Here is a 21,899-nt window from a genome sequence, read left to right as displayed (position 1 = left end):
ACCACATAAACGTACTAAGGAGGAAGTGCATGAGGATATTGGTACGTCTGATAAAGAAGCAGCGCAGAGGCTTATTAAGGAAAGACTTGGTGTCAATTTGTATAAAAGACTTGAACAGAAAATCTCGTGGGAGAAGCAGTCTGAGAGAAAACGTGTAGTATCATGATGTGGTATAAGAGAAAGAAAGAAATGCAGAGATTGTTGTAGGCTAAGAAAGAAGAGAATTGATTAAGAAGAAGAAGAAACAGAGAAAATAGATAGTTTCAATAATATTCGATTGATAATAAGATGTGTCTAACATAAGAATAAGACTAGCCTTTATACAAGCTTAAGCAAATAACTAAATTAGGAAACGTAAAACTAAAAGGAAAACTAAAAGAATATTGAAATAAGGAAAGACATAAACTAGGAAAACTTAGAAGCTAAGCTTCTATGTGGAATCTTCTGGAACATGTATATGCTCTGCATCAATCCCCCCTTCTTGAATGAAACTCGTCCTCCAGTTTTCTGTGCAAATCAGCAGTTCATTGTCAGTATGAAAGGTGAAAATTTCTTGCACGTTAAATGTGTTTGAAATATTCCAGTCACTTGGCAGATCAATAATATACGCATTATCACTTATCTTCTTTAAAACCTTGAAAGGGCCATACTTCTTCATCTTGGTTTTGTTGTAAGTTCCCACTGGAAATCTTTCCTTTCTAAGGTTTATCATTACTAACTCACCTTCTTTGAAAATCTTCAATCTCTTGTGTTTATCAGCATTTTCTTTATATGAATTAGATTTTTCCATCTTAGTCTTTACTGAATTGTGTATTTCAGTAGCCTTTTCAATGAAAGAATCTGCAACTGTGCTTGCACTCTGAGTGTTAGGTAATACCACCAAGTCAAGTGTATGATTGGGAACTTTAGAATACACAATTTCAAATGGTATTTTTCCCGTAGAACGGTTGATAGAGGTATTGAGAGGAAACTCCATATGAGGTAGTAATATATCCCATTGCTTGCTATTGTCCACGCACTTAGCTCGAATGAGATTACCAAGTGAACAGTTTACTACTTCTGTTTGGCCATCAGTTTGTGGATGTGAAGTGGTGCTAAATTGTAAGGCAGTCCCCAAGCGCATCCATAGAGTCTTCCAAAAGTAGCTTAAGAACTTAGTATCTCTGTCAGAAGTGATGGATTTTGGCACTCCATGTAAGCGTACTATTTCTTTGAAGAATAAGGCAGAAACATTCGAAGCATCGGTGGACTTTTTACAGGCAATAAAGTGAACCATTTTAGAATAACGATCAACTATGACCATTATAGAATCATTACTTCTAGCAGTACGAGGTAAACCAAGTATAAAATCCATACTTATATCAACCCAGGGTGCATCAGGAATTGGTAATGGAGTATAAAGTCATGTATTTTGAATGGTACCCTTAGCTCTCTGACAGACCATGCACTTTTGTATAAATTTTTGTACGTCACGTTTTAAGGAAGGCCAATAAAACCTTTCTTCAACAAGTGCGATGGTTTTATCTCTTCCAAAGTGACCACCAATACCACTTCCATGTAATTCACGCATAAGATGTAAGCGTAAACAACCTTTTGGAATACATAAACGATTACCTTTAAAGAAAAAGCCACCTTGTATGAGAAAATCATCAACTCTATGATTCTGAGAACTGCATTGGTTCCATAATTTACTGAAATCTTCATCTTCAGGATAAATATTTTTGACGTAATCAAATGCAGAATTCTCATTACGAATTGTGGTTAATAGATGTCGTCTTCTACTTAAAGCATATGCAACTTGATTTAACTTACCACTTTTGTGCTTCACAGAGAAATTGTATTTGTTGATTGTATCTAGCCATCGATCATGCATTCTGTTAACTTTAGCAGAAGTATTCAAAAAATTCAGTGCATGGTTGTCAGTATTGACAACAAATTCTCTATGTATCAGATACGTATGCCACTGCTTGAGATCTTGGACAAGAGCAAGTAACTCCAATTCATATGTAGACAACTTCTTTTGTGTCTCTGAATTATGTTTACTGTGATATTGATAAGTGCATAATTCATATGATTTAGTATCCATTCCATACTTGCTTTAGCTATTATTCTTGCGTATTTTCGTATTATTACTTTGGTTTTCTCTTATTTGTCTCAAATAGGTGAATCATCCACAAAGGAGATACAAAGTGCTGGAAAGAGCTAAGAAGATAAGTATTCCCAGTATCCAAGCGCCAAAGTCCAAGAGAAGTGGAAGATAGTGCGACGAAAAGGAGCAAAACGCTCATAATCAAGACACAGGCCAAATACCGATCTTAACTCATTCAAATTAAGGATTTCTCATCATAATCTTGAAGAGAATTTAAATATAAAAATAATGTAAAAAGAATGAGTTCATTCCGAGTTCGGATGAAGAAGTTGTGGAAAAAACAATTTTCATTGAAAACCGAAGACAGTGAAGTCCGCGAACTAGGTTTGCGGACGGGGTTCTCAGACTTATTTCCGAAAATATCAGCTGGAATTTGAAGTTTGCGGACTGGATATGCGAACTTATCAATTGGGAAACGTGTATTCACCCTTGGAAGGCCTAAGGGCACGTTTGGAGTCGTTAGGTCATATTTTCGGGTCGGGTTCTTAAACCTAACTAAATACTTGGAAGCCAAGCAATGTAAACCTATAAAAAGGGTATTAGGTTATGTAAAAGATATTAATCGAGTCTCATATCACAAGTTCTACATAAAAACCTAGGTTTTACCCCTTTAGGGGGAAACCACCATTATTCATCTTCTTTGTAATATGAGTAGCTAAATCCTTTGTTGATTAAGGATGAATTCAATGTTCTAAGCGTGAAGCTTTATTAATAATACAAGTCTATTTGAGGTTTTTATCATCATCGTTTGTCTTTACCATATCTAGGGTTTATGATTGATTCTTAGGTTGATTTGGGATGCATACTAGATTAGTCTATTGATTGTTCTATTGCTAGTAGAAGTTAAGAGATAAGTAATCGTCGATTAACTCTCTACACAAGTAGAAATCGCGAGACCTTATAGAGGGATTCTGTGGAGCAATCGTGTGTGAAGACAACACCATCAAGTAAACCTTGATCTAAGAGTTTAACTACTGGGATCAACCTAAATTCACAAAGCTTAAGGCGTTCGATTGGATTACACCTTGAGTGATCTACTACTTGGTGGTTCGTTGAATAGAATCTGGTAGGCGAGAACTTCCGTATCCAGTGATTGAAGGAGTTTTGGGGATAACACTGATCTAGATGTTATTCTACGGTTGGTAATGAATGGTTCTTACGAAAGATAGATAAGTATATTAATCCAGTTATCGCTTGGTAACGGCGAAGGATTCCTTGATCATCTCTTTCATCTTATTGTCTTTATATTTATCTTAAAACCAAAACCCCCCTTTGTTATTTACTTTGTTTTGCTGATACAAATAACCTATCAATTACACAACCCTCTGTGGGAACGATCTCTTAATACCGCTATATTACCAGTTAATTATTGGGAAATATATTGATTAATTTGTTGCATTAACGACACGCATCAAATTTTGGCGCCGCTGCCGGGGAGCAGTCGCTAATTGATTTGTTATTTGTTTAGCTTATTTTTATTTATTTTTTTTACATTTTTGTCTCGACTTTTTTTTAGTCTTGTGAGTCGTCATGTTTCCTTACGGAAATAACATGTACGGAGCACAAGATGAGACATATAATTGTGGTAATCAATATGGTTTTCAATATCAATATTATGATAACTACCAACCATCCTATGGGAATAATCAAAACTATTTTTTTTGCTATGATCAATATCTCACGGAACCTTACTGATATTCTCATACATGTCAACAACCTTATGACGGGCATGTTAGTGAAAAATCACAAGGATGGGAGGATAGTTGTGCTTCTAATCGTTTATCTTATGAAAGTGAACAGAAGCTTGATTGGTTGATTCTTCAGTTCAAGGCCAAATTTTCCACGCCGGAACCCCTTAGGTCGCGTTTGGCACCTTTGATATCCTATCCTGGGTTGGGTTATCACCAAAATAATGGTCAAAACATGTTTGTCTTCTTTTTATTCTAAGTTTGGATAGGGATAGCATAACCCTCCTTAGTTTTAGTAGGCTAAAAAAGCAAGATTTCACTATTCCCTCAAATACCTAGGATACCAAAATTCTAACCTGGAATAGACAGTTATTTTGCCTTTAAAAATTGGTAATTATCCTAATTTTTTTCACTTGACCCATTTTCACATTTATTTTTTAATTTTTCTATATTTTTTTTTACAAACTTATTTTATAATAAAATTAATAATAGGTAAATCAACCGTTTTGTAGTAAAATTAGTTATTAGACAAACAAAATACAACATACACCCATAAGAGATTTGATGGAAAAACAAACAACATCTTTGCTAAACTGTTTTATGATAATCCTAATTAACTAAGAGAAAACTTTAACCCAGTTAAGTTTTATGTTGTCAAAGATGCCAAACACGACCTTAATGAACAACTAAGCGTGGAGAATGACATATCAACCGAATCTCACTTGAATATATCTAACCAAACTCCTGATCGTTTTTATGATCATTCACCTATTCAAAAAGGGGAGACTTGGTCTGGAAATAGTGTGGTGAGTGAAGGTGTTGGTTATGATGAACGTCTTGACCAATTAATCCAAGTGATATCGCAACATCAACAAGAGCTCCATACAATTGAACAGAAACGATATGAGAAGCTCCAAGAACTTCAAGAGGGCATGAAAAACTTACGAAGAGACATTGATCAATACAAGGAGGCGAGGGATAAAGAAGAATGTTGCTTTCAAAGTAACAACTATTCTAATGTGCCCGTGGTGTATAATGAATATTTGATCGATGATTATGTTGGAAAAGCCCAACCTTTGGAAACTTTTGATGACGCTAGTGTAGCTTATTCGAGCCTTGATCTTAATAATGATCAAGCACCTATTCAAAAGGTAGAGCTTGAGGAAGATGCATTTAGTGCTTGGAAAAAATTCCTTAGGGAAAGATATGAGTCCGCGGAAGTGTATGAGCGTTGCAACAATGAGGAAGTTATTCCAACTCCGGATCATAATAACGATCCTTCGCCTATTCAAAAGGAGGAGATTGGATGTGACTTGTCTATTGTTATAAACGGTGTAACACCCTCCAAAGAAGATTTTACAATTTATACTGAGGAAGATTTAATGAGAGAGGAATGGTTCGATTCAGATGAAGAGGTTGACGAAGAGATTGAGATTGAGAATGAAATCAAATTGATTAAAGTCGTAGAAGACCCAATTGAGCTAGATAATAATAGTTCGATAGAGGACCACAACAAACTTGAGGTAAATAATTCAACGTTAATTATGAATGAGAATCCAAAACAACGTTTGTCTAATCCTTTGCATAATTTTATATCTATTGATTCTCTTCCTCCAGTTGAAGTAGCTTCGCAAAGAGTTGTTAACCCAACTTTTAAGAAAGTACCTCACTTAGGATTGGAGTTGTGTACTTCTAATGTTTTAACGGATTATTTTGCTTCTAAGTATCCACCACTTGATGTGTTTGATTCGAGTATTGTGTAGGTTCACCAAGCTGAGGAACCATTTGAAGTTCCCGAATTCTATGTTCTCTATCCACTTCCGAGTGTAGAAAGGACTAAGTGTGAGGGAAACTTCAATAAAGTGATAGCTTCAGTATTTATGTTTTGTGCTAATGTTTTTGTGAAGCTGTTATATGAATTGCAGATTGTTATTTGGAAGGATTACCAAATTTTCAGATTGTTGGTGTACGGACGATAACAAATAACGTCGGGCTTTGACGACGTTAAACCAAGCGCTTAATGGGAGGCAACCCATCGGTTTTGTATCTCTATCCCTTTTGTTTTTAATTTTCTTAGTTTTGCATATCATACTTTCATTCCCATCTTAGATTTTACAAGTCCTATATCTATAATGAAAGTTTTGACGAATTCTTCTCAAAAAATTCTGACTGCGCACTTGTCACGAAAATAGCTCTCGAGACTTCATACAGAGTCCGATTTGAGTGGTTGACCCCAACTTTTAAAGAGAACAGACTTATATTTCTTTTACAAAAAGAAAATCTGAATTTGGAGTCTGTTAAGTTGGAGCGATAGGCCTGGACATTTGAATTTCGGTATTTTTCCAGAACTTTTTCAGATTGCATGTCAGTCAGTCCGGAGGCCATAAAAGTCAGAAAATTTATCTAAATACTGTTCCCTTTTGATATATCATATAAAAGACATAGGCGAACAACTTTCGTTTAGGATGCTTTTCCTAGTTCCCTACCCATTTGTACAGTTTTCGAGTTTTTCAGGGATGTTATGTCAGAAATCAGAATTTTCGGTTTTGAACATTGAGGACAATATTAAGTTAAGTGTGGGGGAATAATAGTTAAGCATGTTTGGATTGCATAAAAAAAATAGTAATACTCTTTGATTTCTTGCATTCTTGAGACTTCATCTTTTGGAGTTAATTATGAGCTAATTAGGATGACACTCTAAACCTTTTAAGGTTGATATAGCTCTTACGACTATAGATTGAGTTTCACTTTATCAATTCCACAATCCTTAAATATATAAGTTCATAATTGGATGCGAAACTAAGATATGGTAGTCGTTTGAAATATTTATCCTCGCAATTAATCATTACTGAATCACTTTCTTTTTATTTTTGCAGTTATATGATTCTCTAAAGTGATTTGGTTGGATCCTGATACTGTCGTGGATGTTGTAGCAAGGTAATCATTGGTTGAGTATATAAAAGCCCCATAAGACAATTGTATTCCACTCTTAAAGAGTAAAGAGTGAGCCGAAAAAAAAAGGAAAAGAAAAGAAAAAATAAAAAAATAAGGCTCTTCTTCTTTTATCGACACTAATAAATGATAGGTCAGGAATTTCGGACTAATCATAGTCGATGAAAACAAAAACCATTTCATCATTATATAGCAAGTCAAAAATACTATTGATGAGGTTCTTGACACTTGGATAGCAGTATGTGTGAAACGTTGTCCCTGTCTCCGTCGCCTAAGCAAGCGCGGAGTGCAGGATCCAAGGCAACTATCATTTACTTGCTGAAAAGGAACATGCGTTTAGAGTATCTAATCATGTGGTCGAGTTAAATGGGTACTTCTCTCAACTAGTGCGCTATAAATATATATCCTTTGACGACATTCATACAAGTATTGTGGGTAACATCTTTCACTTAAGTCAACATTTACACACTTCACTTTTCTATTTCCATTTTCTTATCTATCCATGTGATTTCAGTATGTGAGTGTTGTGGCAAACGTTGCAACAAGTACGATGACTATCTTAGTAGAGTTTTGCAATCAGGTTGAATGTCACACTTAAGTAATTGCTTATGTGTGCGGATTGGAATGTATGTGGGATATTTGTAGCTAAAGAACATGTGCAAGCTAATTTTTTGGCTTTTTTCTTTGTGTCTATCCTTAGAGGTTCTTCCAAGGAGAGAAATTGGAGTAGGTTTTATGGGTATACCTCTTGTAAGCCCTCACGAGACTATAACTCGTCCACTAGGGACACTAGGGGTTTAAAGGCCTGTTATTCATGCTAAGAGTAACCGTATCCTCACGACATGGAGTTGTTGTATTTAGGATTAGTTTTATTTAGTTTTCTCTAGGACTAGCAAAATCTAAGTTTGGGGGAATTTGATAAGTGCATAATTCATATGATTTTAGTATCCATTCCATACTTGCTTTAGCTATTATTCTTACGTATTTTCGTATTATTACTTTGGTTTTCTCTTATTTGTCTCAAATATGTGAATCATCCACAAAGGAGTTACAAAGTGCTGGAAAGAGCTAAGAAGAGAAGTATTCCAAGTATCCAAGAGCCAAAGTCCAAGAGAAGTGGAAGATAGTGCGACGAAAAGGAGCAAAACGCTCATAATCAAGACACAGGCCAAATACCGATCTTAAGTCATTCAAATTAAGGATTTATCATCATAATCTTGAAGAGAATTGAAAGATAAAAATAATTCAATAAGAATGAGGTCATTCCGATTTCGGATGAAGAAGTTGTGACCAAAACAGTTTCCATTGAATACCAAAGACAGTGAAGTCCGCGAACTAGGTTTGCGGACGGGGTTCACAGACTTATTTCTGAAAATATCTGCTGGAATTTGAAGTTTGCGGACTGGGTATGCGAAATTATCAATTGGGAAACGTGTATTCACACCTGGGAAGGCCTAAGGGCACGTTTGGAGTCGTTAGGTCATATTTTCGGGTCGGGTTCTTAAACCTAAATACTTGGAAGCCAAGCAATCTAAACCTATAAAAAAGGGTATTAGGTTATGTAAAAGATATCAATCGAGTCTCATATCACAAGTTCTACATCAAAACCTAGGGTTTACCTCTTTAGGGGGAAACCACCATTATTCATCTTCTTTGTAATATGAGTAGCTAAATCCTTTGTTGATTAAGGATGAATTCAATGTTCTAAGCGTGAAGCTTTATTAATAATACAAGTATATTTGAGGTTTTTATCATCATCGTTTGTCTTTACCATATCTAGGGTTTATGAGTGATTCTTAGATTGATTTGGGATGCATACTAGATTAGTCTATTGATTGTTCTATTGCTAGTAGAAGTTAAGAGATAAGTAATCGTCGATTAACTCTCTACACAAGTAGAAATAGCGAGACCTTATAGAGGGATTCTGTGGAGCAATCGTGTGTGAAGACAACACCAACAAGTAAACCTTGATCTAAGAGTTTAACTACTGGGATCAACCTAAATTCACAAAGCTTAAGGCGTTCGATTGGATTACACCTTGAGTGATCTACTACTTGGTGGTTCGTTGAATAGAATCTGATAGGCGAGAACTTCCGTATCCAGTGATTGAAGGAGTTTTGGGGATAACACTGATCTAACTGTTATTCTACGGTTGGTGATGAATGGTTCTTACGAAAGATAAATAAGTATACTAATCCAGTTATCGCTTGGTAACGGCGAAGGATTCATTGATCATCTCTTTCATCTTATTGTTTTTATATTTATATTAAAACCAAAACCCCCCTTTGTTATTCACTTTGTTTTACTGATACAAATAACCTATCAATTACACAACTCTCTGTGGGAACGATCATTTACTACCGCTATATTACCAGTTAATTAGTGGGAAATATATTGATTAATTTGTTGCATTAACGACACGCATCAGATATGCTATAGGATGACCTTCTTGTGATAACACGACGCCAATTCCAACAATAGAATCATCGCAATCTATTTCAAAAGGTTCGTCAAAATTTGGCAAAACAAGAATTGGTGCAGTACAAAGTTAAGGTTTGTCAAAATTTGGCAAAACAAGAATTGGTGCAGTACAAAGTTTTTCTTTCAGACTATTAAAGCTTATGTACATTGCTTTTGTCCATTCAAACTTCTCTTTCTTGAGGTAGTCAGTTAGGAGTGCAGAAATAGTGCTAAGATTCTTCACAAATCTCTATAAAAGGAATCCAAGCCATGAAAACTACGTACATCTCGAATAGAGGTAGGAACTGGTCATTCTTTAATTGCTTGAACTTTAGAAGGATCGACATGTATGCCTTGATTAGATATCACATACCCCATAAATGTTACTGATGAAGCCATGAATGTGCACTTCTTCAGATTAACATATAAGTAGTTATCAGTAAGAACTTGAAATACTTGTGACAGATGATCAAGATGTTCTTCCTCACTTCGGCTAAAAATCAAAATGTCATCAAAATATACAATAACGAATTTACTAAGAAAGGCACTAGTCCAGAGGGGCCTATAAATGACACATGAAATCTGTTATAAAACATGGTTTATCACGGTTTTCATCTGTCGTTCGAACCGTTATTTATTTGATGTAATTATTTATAAATAACGAATCGAAAACATCATATAACTATGACAAATAGAGTATGTGACTTTAAGTCACGGACATACTCTATTATTTAGTATCACGGCTATCATATGTTAAATTTGATAACAGTTGATGTCTGTCCTATGTAAATGCTCTGTCATCATTCAACCTACTGATTCAGACATTAGTATTCAGATATGGTGATTCAGAAGTTGGTTGAATCTGAGACAAAATTTTCCCCTAGTTCTGAAAACAAAATATTAAATGAAACGGTTTAAATTCTAGTTGCAATTTAATGAACTTTATATTAATATCAAAAAAAATTTCAACACATAGAATCTCTAAATACAAACTGAAAGACAAATTATAGAAACCTAGAATTGCATACTAAACATTAAAACTGAAATTCATCTCCTAAGATTGTCACCTAATCTTGCCACTCTAATTTGGTAGCTCTCCTACAAGATTTACATAAGTTTTTGGCCACTTAGTCTTGTCATCTCTTACAATATCTCCAAGTACTCCTTCCATTTCGCATAACATAGCACTTGCATTCATAATTTTATCAAACTTATGATCACGACCTTCCTAATGAACACATTCTGCAATGGGTAAATGCTTGATGTAGCCTTCCCAATATCCTTTCCAATCATCTCAGGGATAAATTTTTCCACCAATTCTTTAAGATCACATGAAGAGGCCAGGTTTACCATGATTTCAGCCATCTTGTGAAGAATCTGACAACACAAAGTACATATGATACAATCAGGAAATAATAAGAAAATGTTGGTTTACCATGATTTCCTTATTCTTCAAATAGGGTCACAAAAGAATCTTACACACATGAATCACATGAAATGATAAGAAAATGTTGAATTCGAAAGACCCTACTTCACCTCTCGAATCTGGCTAGATTGAGCATAATAGATTCTCTTGACCTGTTTGTCTGACTTCTTGGTGAATCTAATGCAGAACAATGAAACAATCTTGAGAAAACGTTGAAATCGAAAGACATAACTTCACCTCTCGAATCTGGCTAGATTGGACATAACAGGTTCTCTTGACTTGTTTGTCTCGCTGCTTAGTGAATCTAATGCAGAATGTCCTCGAGGTGAAGTTGTCTGTTGTCTTGACATCAATATGAATTTCAATCAATGTCTGCCACTTTCTTACAAGAGATCTCAACTTGTCTTTGGTAAAATCCATTCCCTGAATCAAACAATTATAAATATATGTATCAAAATAAATCATTAATAAGAGACGAAATTGTAGATTGTTACTTACCCAGAAATTGGTAAGAACATTCTTTCTTTTGACATCCTCAACTCTAAGTCTGAACTTCTTGCACACTTGATCCTGATTTCCTCAAAGATCAGTCAATGAAACCTCACAGTTGGCGAGTGAGTCATTAGGAAGCAATCTGGAAAACAAGGAGAACAGGCAATCCATTAATGTACATTGTTAAGATTATGAAGCAAATGAGGCTGATACTTGAAACACTGGCTTTGTAACCGTTAGCTAAGATCATAAATCATTTGCAGACTCAATAGTAAAAGATGAAACAAAGAGATGAGTCAGGTGAAAACAATGAAGCTATGTCTTATAGTCATCATGGGTATATCTGAAAGAACAAGTGCCTCAACAAAATCACAAAGCAAGTTTGCAGCAGGAATTGGTGCCAAAGCTTGTGAGCATCACCTACGGTCATAGTTGTGCTACATCAGTATACCAAAAGATGGGCACCTAAGTTTCAATCAGCTGCTAGCTATGAATAAGAGACATAATCTACAAACATCCAAGATTGTTCTCTTAGGCAGTTCAAAGGGACATACCATCAATGAGCTTAAATACCTTAATACCACCAACGGCAGCATTACTGCATCACCCCTACATCACCACCGCCACATACCAAAGATGACATCTAAGTTTCTAAGTTAATAGCATTTCTGCAGTGGTGGTGTTGATGTTTTGGACAGGTGGTTAGTGATATGGTAGTGGTGGTGGTGGTGTTGTATTATGGTAAAGGTGGTTGCCGTGGTATTGGTATTGTGGTGTCATGGTGGTGGTGCTAGATTAAGTGGCTATGAACTCGAATTTGAGAGGCATAACCAGTCGATTACTACTCATGTTCTAACAGTAAGAGTTCTCAAAACTGTAATGTTGTCTTTCACAAGATCACTGACTAATATCAACTAAGCTGTCCTACTTGTGTAAAGATGAATACAAAACTGAGAAGAATAAAAAAATATGCTTTGTAATTTAAAATATAGGTGCTCATAAAATAATTCCATTTTGTTGATGCATTTCACCAAACACTTTGCACATATTCATCAGTTTACTCATAACCAAATCAGATAACATGAGTTCTATATCGGACTTTTACATAGAAAACAGAACAGATGATGAACCTTTAAAGAAGATTGATGTATTATTCCTTGTCAATGAGTAAAGAGGAGGAATGCAAGTAAGTGAGGGAATATATAAAGTGGTAACAACAGATTTGAACAAATTCGAGTAAAAAAAACAGATTTGAGCAAAAACAAGGAAAATAAACCCCATCAATTGATTCTCTATAGATGGAATCCTAGTCACTGTTAAACAAAGAATATGAAGATCAAATAAGAAAATTGGACACCTTATCATGGTTCTTCAAATAACCTATTTAGACTATCACCTTATGATCGTACATTTCAGAAACCCTAACTCCGAAATTTAACAAACTTGAGTTTTAAAGATAAAACAGACCATTTACACATGGAGCACACACAAATTGATAAGGTTTAATGAGATTTCCTGCTATCAGTTGATGATTGAAGTGGCGAGAGAAGATTTAATTTGGGTTTTTCCTTTTCGGAGGAACCGAAGACGAGACTCTTCAGGATCTAAGTATTTTTTTTTTTTTTTTTTTTGAAGAAAAGTCTAGAGTTTAGTTGAAGGGGAACTTAGGCGCAGGCCCAAAAAAAATAAATTCTTACCGCCAGGCCCACAATTAATTTCTGATACAGTCGCACCCATAATTATTTAAAAATATTTAAAACGTACTGAAAGACTCTATTAACCTTCATCGTTTTTGGGCATAATTTTTTTTTCTTCTCCGCCGGTTTCTTTCCCTATTCCTCCATTAATCTCTGTAACGGATCTGCAAAGATTTTTTCTCCATCATTTAAAGAAATAAATCATTTAAAATCGATGATTCAAAGAAGTAAATCATTTTTGACTAAACCCTAGAATATATTTCAACAAAAATGGATGAAACAGACGAAGAAGAAAAAATCAAGTAGAAGAAACAGAAAAAAAGTTATGCAGCTAAATTTCCCCTTATATTGTCTTATGCACTAAACAAAATGATGCAGAAGACATTATGCACGTGCATAAAAATCCATAAATCAGAAAAGTGAAAAAAGTAATGCATAAGACAATATGCAGCTAAAACAAAATAATGCATAATGTCTTATGCATCTAAAAAAACTGATGCATAACCAAAAAAAGTGAGAAAAGTAATGCATAAGACATTATGCAGCTAAAACAAAATAATGCATAATGTCTTATGCATCTAAAAAAAACTGATGCATAACCAGAAAAGTGAAAAAAAATAATGCATAAGACATTATGCAGCTAAAACGAAATAATGCATAATGTCTTATGCATCTAAAAAAAACTGATGCATAACCAGAAAAGTGAGAAAAGTAATGCATAAGACATTATGCAGCTAAAACAAAATAATGCATAATGTCTTATGCATCTAAAAAAAACTGATGCATAACCAGAAAAGTGAAAAAAAGTAATGCATAAGACATTATGCAGCTAAAAAAAATGCATAATGTATTATGCATCTAAAAAAAACTGATGCATAACCAGAAAAGTGAGAAAAGTAATGCATAAGACATTATGCAGCTAAAACAAAATAATGCATAATGTCTTATGCATCTAAAAAAAGTAATGCATAAGACATAATGCAGCTAAAACAAAATAATGCATAATGTCTTATGCATCTAAAAAAAAACTGATGCATAACCAGAAAAGTGAGAAAAGTAATGCATAAGACATTATGCAGCTAAAACAAAATAATGCATAATGTCTTATGCATTTAAAAAAAACTGATGCATAACCAGAAAAGTGAAAAAAAATAATGCATAAGACATTATGCAGCTAAAAAAAAAATAATGCATAACGTATTATGCATCTAAAAAAAACTGATGCATAACCAGAAAAGTGAAAAAGTAATGCATAAGACATTATGCAGCTAAAACAAAATAATGCATAATGTCTTATGCATCTAAACAAAACTGATGCATAACCAGAAAAGTGAAAAAGTAATGCATAAGACATTATGCAGCTAAAACAAAATAATGCATAATGTTTTATGCATCTAAACAAAACTGATGTTATGCATAAGACATTATGCATAACATCTTTAATTCAAATCTAATCATAAATTTCCGATTGAGATCAAAAACATGGAGACAAATAAGGTATGAAAATTTCCAATTCAGTTGATATCGAAATACTGCAACACACTTCTTACCCTTCTCAACTTCAATTTTAATTTCTTTTTACTTCTCGAATAATCAAAGACAACAGAAACCCAAAATCCCCAGATTTAAACCGCAGATTTTGAAACAGAAACCCTAGTTTTATTGAGAAGATTATTCAGAAAAGGATTTGGGAAAATATTTGACAAAGGGAAAAATCCAAATGTTAAAAACGAAGAATCGGAGTTCACCATTGTTTTCTTCTCGCTTCTTTCTGTTCGTCGCTCGAAGAAAAGGGTAGTTTGGCCTTTTAAAAACTGAGAAGCAGAATTTCATAAATTATGGGTCTGCTACGAATTTTTGACGGAAAAATGGGTGTGCGCCTGAACTTTTCTGTCCGTGGGTTTGACAGTGGAAAAATCTGGGAGAATGGGTCTCCCTGTAGTTTTCACTTAGTTGAATCATCATCGAGTATATAGGGCTTGATGGAATCGGGCCCATACCAAACCATGTGAAACGTGAGTTGTGTACGACACATAAGCCAGTGGATACCCAGTTCTGGACTTATAGGAATATGGCCTTACAAAGTGGCTAGCCACTTTTGGGGTGCAAAAAAAATGCGGAACTGGATGTATATAACGTGTAATATATTTCGGATTCGAACTGTTATTTTATAAATCACGCATTCTAGTAATTATCACATCTTTAAATGACGGTTATTATGTGTTAAGTAATGGATCCTACTATTTTCATGTTATATCACAGGATTTATTAGTGATAATTGATTCACGTACTTAATCCATCATATAAAAAGGTGATTAATAACCTCTTTTGGACTAGTGAGGGTTGGAGAACCTGATTCATGAGTCGCATAAATGTACTTGGTGCATTAGATAATCCAAATGATATGAGAATCCATTCATATAAACCTTCACGAGTCTTGAATGCTGTCTTCCATTCATCTCCTTATCGAATTCTTATCTGATGGTATCCACTGCGCAGATCCAGTTTTGTGAAGATAATAGAACCCGAAAGAAAATCGATCATGTCTTCCATACGAGGTATAAGAAATCTATAAGGAATTGTAACTCGATTTAAATTTTAAATCTCTGCAAACACATCCTCCATCCACCATCTTTTTTGCTAACTAAGAAAGCAGGTCAAGCACAGGGGCTGGTGCTAGGTCGTATTAAACCTTTTTGAAGTAAATAATTTACTTGTCCTTGCAAAATATCATGTTCTGTAGAAATCAACCTGTAATGTGCTTGATTAGGTAAATAGGCTCCTGGAATGAAATCAATACAGTGCTGAATATTCCTTAATGGTGGTAGAGTAGTTGGTAATTCATCTGGAAATAAAACACTATAGTGAGTTAACAAAGGTTGAACTTTGTTAGGTAACTCAATCATAGGTTTAATTTCTTCATGGGAGTTCAAAGAATGCTTTTGTTGTAGAGAACGAACAATAGTAGCTAGAATATCACTTTTTTTTGTCGTCACAAAATTTCCGAATACCTGTAGATGATTTTGATGGACACAGCTATCATTGAAAGTATAAGTATCGTCGAAACCATTGTGTACTGCTTGAACATCATACTGCCAGGGTCGACCAAGGAGAAGATGTGTTGCAGTCATATCAATAACATCGCAAAGAATTGAATCTTCATAACCATCAAACTTGAAAGTTACATAACATTGGTGAGTAATATCTTGAGTAGTTGATTTATTAACCCATCCTACAGAGTGAGGTGCTGGATGAGGATGCACTGGTCGACCAAGATTTTAACCACGTGAGTAGCAACATAATTTCGACACTTCTACCATCAATAATCATGTTACAAATTTTACCACCAATATAGCACTTTGATCGAAAAATACTGTGCCTTTGTAAAGGACATGGTTGTGCAAGAAGAAGTGGACGAATCATACCAACAAATTCGTCTTCATCTTGAGTTTCAGGTGAATCTTTGTCATCGAGCTCATTAAAATCATCATTGACTTCATTAATGAACTGAGTGTCGCCAATAAAAGCATTAATTTTCCGACATTCACTAGACGTATGTCTAGGTTGTAGACATGTATTGCACTTATCTCCTCGAAATTTGGCATAGGCATTATTGTTCTGTTGTTGTGGAGGAAATTTTTGTTGATTTCTGGTAGGAAAACGACTTCCAGAATTGTTAGCAGTTCGAGTCTGTTGAACTTGATTTTGTTGAACAACTTGGATCTCTATTGGAGTCGATAAAATTGGTGTATTATTCAAAGGAAGAGGTGTATAATGTGGAGTAGGGGTTGGTTTACGATATGCATATCCACTATCATCTTGATATGAAGATATTGAATAAAACATTGGAGTAACTTCTTGAGAAAAATTTGGAGATGAAGTTTGAGTTCTGTAATTACCTTGATAACGACTTTGTCTAGGTTGTGATAATTTAGCTGAATGAAGAAGGCGACGTTCAATTTTAATCGCTTGTTGAATATCTTCAACCATGGTGAATACTGATTGAACCATTCCCTGTTGAATCAGAGTATTCAAAACCTCTACAAATCTTGCTACTAGTTGTTCTTCTGATTCATGTAGTTCATTACGAGCAATAAGATTATAGAAATTCTGAGACATATTCCTCTACTAATTGTGCTCCTTGTCTACAATGTTGAAATCTAATAAACAATTGTTGTTTAAAATCTTGAGGAAGGAATTTGGCTCGCATTAACTTGCGCATGCGCTCCCAAGTACGAATAGGAGGTTTAGAAGTGTTAATTCTGTCGTCACATAATCTCTCCCACCAAGCAGCAGCACCTCCTTTAAGCTTATATGCAACAAGTCGAACTTTAAAATGATCTGGAATCTCCATAAATTGAAAGAAAGTCTCCACTTCATAAAACCAGTCTAAAAGTTCCTCAATCCTGAAACTACCATTAAAACTTGGGATGTCAGCCTTCAGTTTGTATTCAGGCAAATAACTGTAAGGATTTTGTGAAGACTTAAGCCTTTTGTCTTCAATCCAAATTTTTTCTAGATGTTCTTCTTGAATATCGTCTTCCTTACTGTCATGAACCTGGAGAACATAACTCTTCTTTGGGGTACAACCAATAAATCCTTCATGTTGTAGTGTTTTTTTAATTTTTGCATGATGTCTTCAGGGATATCATCATTATGTGCAAACATGTTCTTCTTTGATGATGATGGTTTCTTAGATTCAGCTAGGAGTTTTATCGTTTCTTCATCTTCAATCTTAAGAGTAGTTGCAAACTTGTCTAGAATCAGATGAATATCATCAAACTTCTTTTCAAAACTTGCAAACTGATTAAAGAAAGTTTTCTCTAATTTTTTTAGTTTATCTGATACCACATCAATATTTGTACTAATGTTAGCTATATTATCAGTAGCAGCTTTACTAGCAGAAGTACTTGTAGTAATAAGATTTGTATGTTTGGTGATTGCAGCGTCGAAAGCTTCTTGAGAAACTATGCAGCCATAGAGATTTTTTTTTTTTTTTGTATAATAGGGTTGCAGAAGCGATTAAAACAGGATCTTGTAAAAGTTGAAAAACCTAAACTAAGAGGATGATACCAATTGATGTGGTATAAGAGAAAGAAAGCAATGCAGAGATTGCAGTAGGCTAAGAAAGAAGAGAATTGATTAAGAATAAAAAGAAACAGAGAAAATAGAAGAAGAAGGAGATAGTTTCAATAATATTCAATTGATAATAAGATGTGTCTAACATAAGAATAAGACTAGCTTTTATATAGTCTTAAGCAAATAACTAAACTAGGAAACGTAAAACTAAAAGGAAAGCTAAAAGAATCCTGAAATAAGGAAAGACATAAACTAGGAAAACTTTGAAGCTAAGCTTCTATGTAGAATCTTCTGAAACATGTATATGCTCTGCATCATATCAACAGGCGAAATGCTAGTAATTGGATATACAGGGATGGAAACGCCAGAGTATGAAATATCAAATACCAAAACACTGCAGAGTAAGGAAAAGGCCAATGTTATAACTTTAAATGGCCTCAAAATCTTTCCCAAGATAGTAGGAGAACAAGATGGAGATACCACTGTTTCCACCCTTGAAGTTAATGAAAACGGGTTCAACTATGAAACTTCTAGTCCCGATTCCTGTTTTTCTTTTTTGTACGCAGGTGTAAAGCAAGCTTTCTTCCGAGTTGGAGACAAGAAGGCGTCGCCTCTCCTGCACATCCATTTCCGTGACCGAATCAAGGTGGGGAAAGAAAAGAGACAAGATATCCAATTCCGCTTGGTGCAGACCCCTGTGGATAGAAGAGATCTTATAATGATGATCTATATAAGATTAACGAAGATTTGAAGAACTTTGACCAGAATGTTCAAGAAAAATGGAAAGATGTACCTGTATTCCGTTGTTTTCCATTTGTTGATGAATTTCAAGGAAATCGTCCCTCCAAGGCACCAAGCGTCTTTGGCCTGACTTCATATGCGCTAGTTGGGATTTTAGATGAACCTTTCGTCGTGATCGACCTATACGAGATTGAGATGGTTAATCTGAGGCTTAAACCTGAGTTGTCTAAACTTGTGGAAATAGATATGACTATTGTTTTTCAGGACATGGACGGTGATGCGGTTCAAATCAACTCAATTCCCATATACAAGCTCGATCTCATAAAAGACAGGTGTAACTTTGCGGACGTGGAGTATTATGTGAATGATTGTGATGTAGACTGGGTCTCCATCGGGAAAGAGATAGCAGATTCTCCTCCGGGGACGTTCGGTGAGTGGAGAGATCTTGAGAAACTTGAGACTTTGAACTCGGACGATGAATACGAAGGATTTCCACCAGAATATTGTGGACCAAATGGTAGACTTCACATTATGTACAGAATGGAGGACTGAGAGGAGCAACGCATCAGGTAGAGAAGAACAAGAAAAGATCGGCGAATATGTTTCAGAAGTAACAATGGAGTAGTTTCTACTTCCTAGTTTTAGTTTTTTCTTGATGATCATAAAATTTTAGGAAGTATCTTTATTAACTAGATTTTTGGCCCGTGCTGCGCACCGGGCAGTTTTTTTGGTTAGCAGACCCCTCATAACAGATGGAAATCTGTTCAATTGGAGCCTCTCCTTACTAATTTCATGACGGTAACCCATAGTAAGAGTGCTTTCATTAAGGCTAGAGCTGGCAAACGGGCGGGTCGGGGCTTGCCCGTTACGGGTTACACGGGTTCGGGTTAATAGGGGTTAAAACTCGCGGGTCAGTTTTCGTAACGGGTGGTCAATCCTTCAACCCGCGCCCGTAACGGGTTAAGCTTGCGGGTTCGCGGGTTACTTAGCCCGTTTCTGGTTACTCAACTGTGTGACTGAGTCAACTCACCAGAAACCAATTTGACAGAGTTTCCTCCGATATCTGGTATATTTCCGGCCATATTCAGGCCATCTAAAGCTCCTTCTTTGCAACCTAACAATAATCTCTAATTCATTTGATATTTAGATTCAATTCAATCAACTAATCAGCACTTCAACAGAATTGTCGCACCAAAATTTAAGATCAAGAAAATTGAAATACTTAAGTAACTTAACCACATCAGTTTTGTAGTTCTGTACTTTAAAAGGAACACAGTACAGTAGTACACTAATCATTAGTTCATGATATCTTCAACAAAGAAAAACACCCTTCAAGACCGTAGTAATACCATTGTTTGTACTTTGTGACTTTCCAACAATAAAGATATTAATAACCACTTCCTGCACAAAATATATATTGTGGTCAATCAAAAAAAGTGATAACTGTCCAAAAAAAAAACATCTCCAATCTCTTTTCTATACAAATTGGAGAGACTGTGATAACTTTCTGTCCAAAAAAACATTCTCAATTTCTCATTTTCCATGTCTATCTTTGAGTTGCTCCAACTATTCAATATGAATCTGTCACTTCAAGCAAAAACAAATCAAACAAAAGAAAAGATTCAAATCAAAAACATGAAATTTGCATATTTACCCTGCTTTATATTGAAGAAGTACGCATACTAATTAGACGCATAAGAACTTACTTCGCCATCCTCCACAGCTCCATCCTCCACTGCACCAAGTTCAAATCCTAATACATCTTCTCCAATAATCCCATTGTCCTCATCCCAATCTTCTTTTCCTACATGGATTAAAAACAATCAAAGTTATATCTGAAATTTAGACATTCAACTAAATGAAATATTACTGACTAACACGGCACTACTTAGGCACACTTACCAACTCCATGGTCCCAATCACGAGTTGTTATCACCGCCTCAGCATTTTCAGGTAATAAAGAACTACGAAATCGATCAATTACCCTACCACCAATGCTAAACGAAGATTCTGAAGCGACGGTTGAAATAGGAATTGACAAGATATCCCCTGCCATTCTTGAAAGTACTAGAAATCGTTGTTCGTGGCCTTTACAGTACATTAGGATGTCGAATGGGACATTTCGTTGAAATCCATGTTTCTCACTAAGATATAGATCTAACTCTGACAAGTCAGATTGCAGATCACCACCATTTTCCTGTGCTGCAGCATATTCCTGCATGAAACAAGCAAGAAGTTAGAAATGAGTACAAGGAAGAACATCACAGATTCACAAACACAAAACAATACAAGACCACATGTACTCCATAAATAAGCTTTAAAATTACCTGGAACCATGGTAGGCTTTGAAAAGGTCCTAAAAATTATCCCCGGCCAAAAACTTGGTGGACCCGGAGATATGTATAAAAATGAAGCGAAGTGAAAACGCGGGCCTACAGTAATACCGCAAGTGCACGGTCGTCGGTTGTAGCTCGTGCAAGTACGGGTCGATCCACAGAGATCGGGAGTGTTTTGGAGTGTTTATAGCTATTTGGGCTCTAAATTGCTATTGGGCTATGAAGCCTTTTGGCTTAAATTGGGCTTCAGCCTTCCAATTTTTTGGGCTATGAACAAAATTGGAAAACCTTAACCCAATTTTTTGGGCTTTTTATTTCTCTATTTTGGGTTTGTAATTAATTATTTTTGGGCTTGTTTGTTTAATTTGTGGGCTTGTATTTATTTTGTGTGGGCTTGTTTAAATTCTTCCATTGGACTTGTATTTTGGATTCTGGGTTTAAACCCAGCTGAGCTTATAACCGAATGTGGGCTTGCTTCCACTCAAGAGTAGACCTCGAAACCAAAGTTTTAAAACAAACGTCGGGCCTTAACCAACTGGGCCAAATTCAACTTTCAAAGTTAAAACTTAGTGTTTCGTGAGCCGCAGCCTTCCATTCCATTAGAGGACCAACAGTGGGCTTGCTCCCATTCAAAAACAAAATTTTATTTTCTTTTTTTTTAAAAAAAAAAACAAAAAAAAAAAAAAACAAAAAAACAAAAAAAAACAAAACAAAAACAAAAAGAAAAAAAAAAAACAGAAAAATACAAAAAAAAAAAAAAAAAAATACCCAAAAACTTGATGTGTAAATAAGAAGCACAAAACACTTGCAAGTATACAAGGTCAAGATTTATAATATAGTGATGAGTGGGGTTTGTCCACAGGGAGAGGAGCATACAAG

At 35.2% G+C, this 21,899-nt stretch overlaps 1 protein-coding gene across 1 annotated transcript; it reads right to left on the bottom strand.

Moving 5' to 3' along the window:
- Window positions 1-430: 430 nt before the first annotated feature.
- LOC113280099 lies at window positions 431-10,389 on the bottom strand. The gene is made up of 5 exons (XM_026528750.1): window positions 10,361-10,389; window positions 9,623-9,742; window positions 1,497-2,042; window positions 724-1,319; window positions 431-507 (listed from the first exon to the last, which is right to left on the bottom strand). The coding sequence occupies exons 1-5, from the start codon at window positions 10,387-10,389 to the stop codon at window positions 431-433; spliced, it is 1,368 nt and encodes a 455-aa protein (XP_026384535.1).
- Between the last annotated feature and the right edge of the window lie 11,510 nt (window positions 10,390-21,899).

This window comes from Papaver somniferum, chromosome 5, assembly GCF_003573695.1.
Source record: "Papaver somniferum cultivar HN1 chromosome 5, ASM357369v1, whole genome shotgun sequence".
NCBI classification, from domain to species: domain Eukaryota; kingdom Viridiplantae; phylum Streptophyta; class Magnoliopsida; order Ranunculales; family Papaveraceae; genus Papaver; species Papaver somniferum.
This window is presented reverse-complemented; position numbering and strand designations above follow the sequence as displayed.

Bases quoted from the DNA above. Each gene is read 5' to 3' on its own strand.
- LOC113280099 (XM_026528750.1), bottom strand. From the start codon at position 10,389: ATGACAAGACTAAGTGGCCAAAAACTTAT. The intron at 2,043-9,622 runs GTATGTGATATC...TCAATATCACAG, and splicing joins TCATCAGTAACATTTATGGG to TAAACATAATTCAGAGACAC. The intron at 1,320-1,496 runs GTTTTATTGGCC...TCGTACTGCTAG, and splicing joins ATCGCACTTGTTGAAGAAAG to AAGTAATGATTCTATAATGG.